Here is an 8,193-nt window from a genome sequence, read left to right as displayed (position 1 = left end):
AGTGGTATAGTACTGTAGGTTCACCAGCTCTATGGGCTTTGCTGTTTAAAATAAAAATTATTTCCTCAGTAAACGTATTCAATTTTTATCCAATTGAGGCTAGATTCTAGAGCACAGGCCATTTATTTGAATGATAATAGTGTGTGTTTTCATTTTCCTCGCCTCAGAAAAGATAGCGCCAGTTGATTCAAAACTAAAAATATTATTATGGTGTGGTATTCTGAAGCTTCGCACTGTTAAAGTTGTCCACAAGTAATTTCGGCACTGACGCGTTTGCGTTTGGGTATTCTTGTGCTTTGGTAACTTTCTTGCGTGCCTTTGATCTTGAAAAGGCAGCTACTCTTGTATTCCCAGTTTAATTGAGCTTTCAAACACGATGTATACAGTTCAAGTATTCTCGTAAATTATATGCATGGGAAGTTTGATTGTACGTGCTTGTAAGTAGGAAGCTTACAAAACACGTTTTTGAGCCACAGAAAGAAACTGTTAGTGAACAGGACAGTACTTTCTCCTAGATTTTTAGACTATAATCGTCTCTTGTAGAGAAAAGATACTTGGCAATGTAAATGTCGTACTGGCAAGACAAGTTAAGAAGGACAACAGCTCGCTTCCAGTTGTTCATGGTTCAAAAACGTCTCGAACCTACAATATGTAAGCTCCCTCATACTATTGTTTCTTAACGATGAACTGTCCTTGTGTTTAACAGGCCCTTGTAATTCCTGAGAAATTTCAACACATTTTGCGTGTGCTTAACACCAACATTGATGGAAAGCAAAAGATTATGTTTGCATTGACTTCCATTAAGGTAAGTGCTGACCAATTTCAGTCGTTTTACTCAATGCTGGCTTGTTAGCTCAACTACTGAATACCCTTTCTTCTTATTTACATGAGACAAATATTTGCATGTATTGTACTCTGACTCATTAAGTGAAGAGTGCCTTAAATGCTAACAAGTGAGGGAGGGTATTTTTATCATTTACTCCAGATATGTTTAACTATGAGCTTGCATGTGATTGTTGCTGACATTCATAGTAATAACTGAAGGCTACCATTTTAAAGTTAGTAAAGCATAGGAAAGGACAGGTGACCCAAGCTCTGTTTTGGGCAAGGTTTCAATTTGACTCATTCACAGCTCAAATGCCCTAGGACATTCCCCATTGATGAGTAAATCGTCTGGCATTAGACAGTAAAATCTATTAAGTGTCACTCTCAGGGGTTAATGGTTCCGTAGTTTTTGACTGAGTTTGACCCATTCACAGCTCAAATGCCCTAGGACACCCCCCAGTGATGAGTAAAATCGTTTGGCATTAGAGATAGTAAAATATCTTGTTTCACTCTCAGGGGTTAATGGTTAAGAGAGCTTGAATGAGAAGTTCTAGTTAGTAGATATCATGTGGTTAAGTAACCCTTTGACGTCCAAACCAGCCTAAACCGGCCAGACTTAGTATTTTCCTCTGTCTAACGCCAGACAATTTTACTTGTCAATGGGGATTGAACCATGGGAAGTCGATAGGTTAAAGAAATGAGCCACTAATGCTGTATTTGTTTGTATCATTGTTCATAGGGTGTGGGGCGAAGGTATGCCAATGTGGTGTGTAAAAAGGCGGACATTGACATGAACAAACGTGCTGGAGAACTCACAGATGATGAGGTAACTGAGAATGTTTTGCTGCTTGTCCTTCTGTGTGGGTGCACTCCTGACCATTGGAAATTTGGGATTTGAATTTTAAAATCAGGATCCTTTTGATTTTGTTTCAAATACAAAATACATGTATGAAAACTGATTCACCACAGATTTGTTGAATCCAAACCAGTGTTTCATTATGTTGGAAATCTGCCCTAGCAATGTAAATTGTGTTCTAGGATATCGCACATTTAAAGCTTGCAAGATCCCTTATCTCACATATTTGATTTGACAGTTGGTTCCAAGCCATTGCACCTCGATAAGAGAAAGAACGTTTAAGAAAATTAGTTTTAGTTAGCAGTAATTGGAAGTCATAGTGAACCCCTCAAGTTATAATTGTGAACTTCAGAGGTTCTTGTAGTAACATGACATACCTAGATAGGCCGCTGACTGCGAGTGTTAGGTTAGGAATGGCGGACGGATCAGGAAAAAGCAATTAAGAGACTTGTTGTGTTCACAGATAATTCTGCTATTGTCTTTATGCCTTACTCAATCAATCAATCAATATAACGTTTATTAGAAAATATACACCTTGCAGTCTTTCGACTGAATTACGTGCACTAAAATACATTACTGTAATAAATTTATCTATAAGTTGGAAACTTATGTTTTACAGTTCTGTGAAATGCTCTTAAAGATACGTCGGACAATTATTATCGAATACTTTAAACATCATAATTAACAAGTGCCTTTTCTCTCTTCTAAGTTAGACCACTCTAGAGAATTTAGCACTGCTGATGCTAGTAATAATCCGTGCTGCTCCATCAGAACGGATTAAAGCAAGAAATGAATTTATCAATATTTACTGTAAATATCTAAAATGTAAGCTGAAAAAAGGTTACAAACTAGGCAGAGGCTAAATAGTCAAACTCTGTTTTGTCCTCCTGCCCAAGTAATAAAATGTGAACATGTATGTTCTACTGGTTAATAAAACACCCATGCATAGGTGGAATAATATTAAAAACTGACTCAGTAAGTCAACAAACAAAAATAATGATGTAAGTTTTAAAGAAACTACCTTGACATAGAATAATATAAACATGAAAGTGATAAAATGAGAAAAAAAATGAAAGCTTCATTTGTTACTGAAAGTCCAGAATGTTCAGGTTGGCTTTTGAGCTTGATTTTTTCCAAGTAAAATTATACAACCCAAATTACTTGACTTAAATTTAAGTGTAGGTAACACTTGTCAAATGTTAAATTGAAACAGTAACTTTACTTTGGAAAGGTGAAAGGTGATGTATGAAGCACATCCCAAGATATAGCTGTCCTTGGATTCTCTTGTTTTATTTTCTTTTTTGTCCAGGTGGAGCGTGTCATCACCATCATGCAAAACCCTCGTCAATATAAGATTCCAGATTGGTTCCTTAACAGGCAAAAGGACATTAGGGATGGCAAGTACTCTCAGGTAAAAGAAATCAATGTATTTGTGTTATGAAAAAATACAGTAAATTACAGTGAAAGTCTTGGGTGCATTTGCTTCTGCTGGTGTAATGTTCTTAAAAAATAAGACCTGGTCTGATTTGATTTTCCAATGTTGAATTTGTATTGTACTTTATATCATGTACGTTTTTGTTCTTAGATACTTGCTAACAATCTTGAAAGCAAGCTTCGGGAAGATCTTGAGAGACTGAAGAAGATCCGTGCTCATCGTGGTCTTCGTCATTACTGGGGGTAAGCATTGATTTTTCTTTAAGTTTTTAATGCATGCTTATTTTTGTTTTTGTTTTTTAAGGTGACCCTTGCAGTTGCAAAATCTGAAAATTAATAAGATCTTCTTGGTGCTGGGTATTATACAATGTAACTGCTAGCACCATATTTTTGATAAAATTAGAGTTAAATTACACATTGTCTATTTTCAGCCTGCGTGTACGAGGTCAACATACCAAGACTACTGGTCGAAAGGGTAGAACTGTTGGTGTTGCCAAGAAAAAGAACTGAAGTGTTGTTTTGTTAATAATATCAAATGTAATAAAGAACAATACTAGCAGAAAAATGTTAGTTTTGTATTCTGACTGTTTACACGGGTTTCAATAACCACATGTGTCCTTGTATATTTGGGAGAGGTCTTTTCTGGGCCAAGCTGTTTGAAAGGTAATAATGCTTTAACCTACATTTTCAAAACACCAAGGTTTTACTTTTGTATCTTGAAAAAACAACTAAGCTTTGTAAAATACATGAAAGAAAAGAAGGAAAATATTCTACATAAATGATGAGCACAAATTTTATGGAAAATCTTCCTTGATCGATGAAGAAACCACACTATTCAAGTTTCCACTGGTGCAGGATTATCTTCGTCAGCTTTAAAACAATTTGACCCAGAAGTCATCTTTTCCGAATGATCCCATTTACCAAAGCAATTGAGTGCAGGGGGTTATGTAGCAGCTCATACCAAGTAAAGTGATCAGTTGCTACTGAGCAACAGAAAACAGTGACTTGAAGACAATAGAAGTTGCTTCAACACCAAAATAATATTCATCCATTGTGAGGTGCAAAATCACCCATGCAGTTGTGCTGATGCTTGTGAATAGACCACTTTCGATATATTAAAATTCAGTCCTAAACAAAAGACATCATATCGAGGCTCTGGGGAATAAACTCATACAAATCCTTACATTTATTCCCCGGAGCCTCGAGATGATGCTCTTTGTTTAGGATTAAATTTTAATATATCGAAAGGGGTCTATTAGTTTTTAGCATCTATCGTGAGTGCCTAAACTCGTCTGTCCACTGTACATCTAACATTCGGGTATGGATGTTTACCATCCATTAACAGTGTGTTGCCCAGTTTCCGGCCAGTACCAGTTTCCGGCCAAAAAAAGGTAAACTCGGTTATTTTCGATAGGATTTTAACTCTTCGTCCACCGAAGCGATCCGTTGGAAAAAAACTAACATCTCCGCTATCAACTGATGGTTTAGGCGGGCTTTTTGGTTGAGAAACGAGCGAACAAGAAGGGATTTTGTTCAGGTGAGTAAAATCTTACCGGCTAATTTTTGGCCTTTTCACTGCACAGCGAAGCTATCGTACGTAAATAAATAACTCGTTTAATAGGAAATAGTTCACGGAGCTTGATAATGTTTTGAAAGAATTTACATTGAAGATGGAAGTAATTAAGGGACCTGTCATCATAAGCTAGAACTTAGCTGTTTGCGAACGTCATAGGTCTAAATCTTAGCTAAGATTTTCGCATACTACGCCAGTTTCCGGCCACTGATCTGCACTCACAGATAGATTGTTTAAAACTTATTTGAATTAATGAAATTGTATAACTTACTACTCGAGAAATTAATGAAATGTACATAGCTTAAGCAAGCATGGCGTAATGAGGTACATATTAACTCAGATGTGCTGTGTTAATTGCCCGTGCCTCTTCGCAGAGAATATCGCGCGGGCTTTGTCAAGGTTATACCCTACCCATAGTTAGCAGCTATCTATGCCCTACCATACACCTCTAAGTAACCATTTTGCTCTAATCCCATAAAGTACAGTCGCTAAGCCACATCGAGATAGCCTTGGAAGTCCGTTTAGTCCAGCGGATTGAATGAAATTTCTGCTTTCTATTGATGTCCGGAAACTGGACTCGCTGGCCGGAAACTGGGCAACTTACTAGTTTTGCAAAAAATGGCGTAATTTCTTTAGTACTTGAGGTGGGCAGCCGATCTCCGAATATTTTAAAGGTAAGGAAATGAACTGTCTCTTGTAGAAAAATGAGAAAGTTTCCGTGAATAAACAAGAAGTTAGGGCTATTACAAGCTAAAGTGGCCGGAAACTAGGCAACATACTGTAATCCAATGTTCTTTTCTAAGCCTTCCTTCAATGTGGTCTTTGGTCTACTAACTCCTCTTAATGTCTGTGGAGTCATATTGTAGCTCATTTATTGTGGAAAATTGATTTCCATTGTGCCGTTTTTCTGTTTACGGCTCACTTTTCCCGTTTCCTTTGCAAGAGCAATGGTCAACTTCAAAAATGCTATAACATTGGTGGCATTCTTGCCTGGAGCGCTGGTGGGCTTTGTTAGTCATCCACTGCACCGTTTGGGGATTCCATCGTTTTTCCTCCCAGTAAAGGAATAAAAAAAGATTGAAAAAGCCTTTAACAACCAATACAAAAAAAGAAATAAAGCAAAAAGAGAAAGAAAAAAAAAATAGATTTCTTCGTCATGGGGATTTTGCGGTGGCGTGACTGGTGTCCCATCCAAGTACTAACTTCGCGCCGAACGTATTAACGGCTTAACTTCAGTGGAAACTCGCATCAAAATTTACGTAATTGTGATGTAAATGCTAAGGCGATTGGACAACAAAGTAAATGTGAAAGAAAAAATTACAAATGAGGTCGCAATCAGGCCTGGAGCTTGTGAACTTCGTGAGTGAACACCCGCTAATTGGTAACAGCCGTTCATCAAAACCGTTAAAAGAAAATTCGGAAGAAGCGAAAAGAAAAGAAATACACGAAAAGAAATCAAGTAGAAAAAAAGAAAATACATGTCTTCCTCACGGGGATTTTGCGCAAACTCTCGGCGGTGAAAAGCCCTGGTAAGGAGGTTGGGATTTTGCGGTGGTCTCCCATCCAAGTAATAACTCCACCCGAACGGGTTTAACTTTAGTGGAGACTATTACATCGATTTATACGTAACTGGTTATGTAAATGAGAACGCGAAAACGACAGCAACATTGGAAAACAAAATAAATCGTGAAAAAGAAAATAATAACTGGGGTCATCAGTCCTCACAGGCTTTGTGAGTGAACATCCACACCGCGCACCGTTGGCTCAGTTGGTTGAACACCGGGCTGCCATGCGGGAGGTCGTGAGTTCGACTCCGGCCGCGGACCAACACTCAGGGTCTTTAAAAATAACCGAGGAGAAAGTGCTGCCTTTGTAATTACAACCGCAAATGGTTAGACTTTCAAGTCTTCTCGGATAAGGACGATAAGCCGGAGGTCCCGTCTCACAAACAATTTCTATGTTCATTAGTTCCCTGTGGGACATTAAAGAACCCACACACTATTCGAGAAGAGTAGGGGATGAAGTTCCCGGTGCTGTGGCTGTCCTCTGTGTGTATATGGGTGGGTGGGTATAGCAGGTCCACATCAGCTGAATAGCTGCCAAAACTTCAACCTCCTCAAACAAATAAATAACAAACAAACAAAGTAACAGCACTGTCTGGGGACTCCATCGCCATTCATCAAAAACGTGAAAAGATTACAGGAAAGACTTTATCAACCAAATACAAAAAAGAAATCAAGTAAAAAAAGGTGACATATCCTCGTCACGAAGATTTCCCAATCGTCTCCCATCTAGGTACCAAGCCTATCCGATAAAGCTTACTTAATAAAGGGAAAGAAAGTACGGCCTAGAAAAAGTTTCCCCGAATCGAAAGTTCTTTACCTGTATTGTTATACTTGACCACTCTTTTGGGCTTTATGTGTTTAAATAGCCAACAATAAGCTTCAAAAATGGGCAATTTTAAATTTAAATCCGCCATTTTTGTTTTTGTGTATGCAAACGAGGCTATGACGTAGCAATTGTACTGGATACACAGGCCAAGAAAAAGATACTTCTTAGACTTGAATCTTAATCCAGAGGGTAAATTGTATTAATATTGGCTCCACCATCGGAACAGATTTACCTCGTGGTCGTTAAAAAGGGTTTTCTGTGAGTTACATGCAGGAATTTTAAGAAGCGAAAGAGAGCTTGCAGTGCTATCCCGCGCTCATTGCTGTGAAATAAACGCCTAGAAATCAAGTTTAATCTGTCTACTATGGCTTTCTAGATTCTTTGCGTCTGAGCATTTGAACAAAATGGCGGTTCCAGTGGTTGATTTTGATGCTTATGTCGACGTTCGTTTTCACTAGCATAACCTGCTTATGTTTGTGCTTATGCTTGCGTCGCTAACGACAACGGCGACGGCAACGAGAACGTCACAAATTTGCATATTTAGTGAGGAAAAGCAAGAGCTTGGCACGCTCTGCATGTGCATCATTTAATTCAGCCACGGACACACGTATTGCATTCTTAAACCAACGAGTCTTTGATGTCATTTGCTCCTCGATCCAGCTCTCAAGATTTTGAAGTTTATTTATTTATTTACCATTTAAGTCCAACATTCAATACTGAATATAAAGGACTGCATTAAAATTAAAATTAAAAAAAACAAAATAAATAATAGTATTATATACACAAATGGAGCTAAATAAATACGTTAGTAGTGGCGGACCACTAAATATGAAAATTCCGGTTGAAACATAGTTGGTTAAAATAAACAAGTGCTTTTTTTTTTAATCAAGGTTTGACTCTTGGGTCACTTAGTGTTTAGTTAACATAGTTTTGAAATTAAAAAAAGAAAAGATAATTGAATTTTTGGTGATAGTATCACACCTTTTACCAAGAAAAAGGAGAAGGCCACCACTAAATAAAACACCTTATGGTTACTGGTGCTTAACCGGCAAGCGAAAGAAACCACTTTCAGGTCATTACTTGACTAGGAATGACAAATACTAACCACTTGTTA

At 37.8% G+C, this 8,193-nt stretch overlaps 1 protein-coding gene across 1 annotated transcript; it reads left to right on the top strand.

Annotated features, from left to right (window-relative positions):
• The first annotated feature begins 675 nt into the window (after positions 1–675).
• Positions 676–3,680, top strand: LOC138028724 (small ribosomal subunit protein uS13). Its single transcript, XM_068876331.1, has 5 exons — positions 676–805; positions 1,565–1,651; positions 2,991–3,092; positions 3,267–3,358; positions 3,547–3,680. Exons 1-5 carry the CDS (start codon positions 782–784, stop codon positions 3,623–3,625), a joined length of 384 nt encoding a protein of 127 aa, XP_068732432.1. The 5' UTR covers positions 676–781; the 3' UTR covers positions 3,626–3,680.
• The last annotated feature ends 4,513 nt before the right edge of the window (positions 3,681–8,193 follow it).

Source organism: Montipora capricornis, chromosome 2, assembly GCF_036669925.1.
Source record: "Montipora capricornis isolate CH-2021 chromosome 2, ASM3666992v2, whole genome shotgun sequence".
NCBI classification, from domain to species: domain Eukaryota; kingdom Metazoa; phylum Cnidaria; class Anthozoa; order Scleractinia; family Acroporidae; genus Montipora; species Montipora capricornis.
This window is presented reverse-complemented; position numbering and strand designations above follow the sequence as displayed.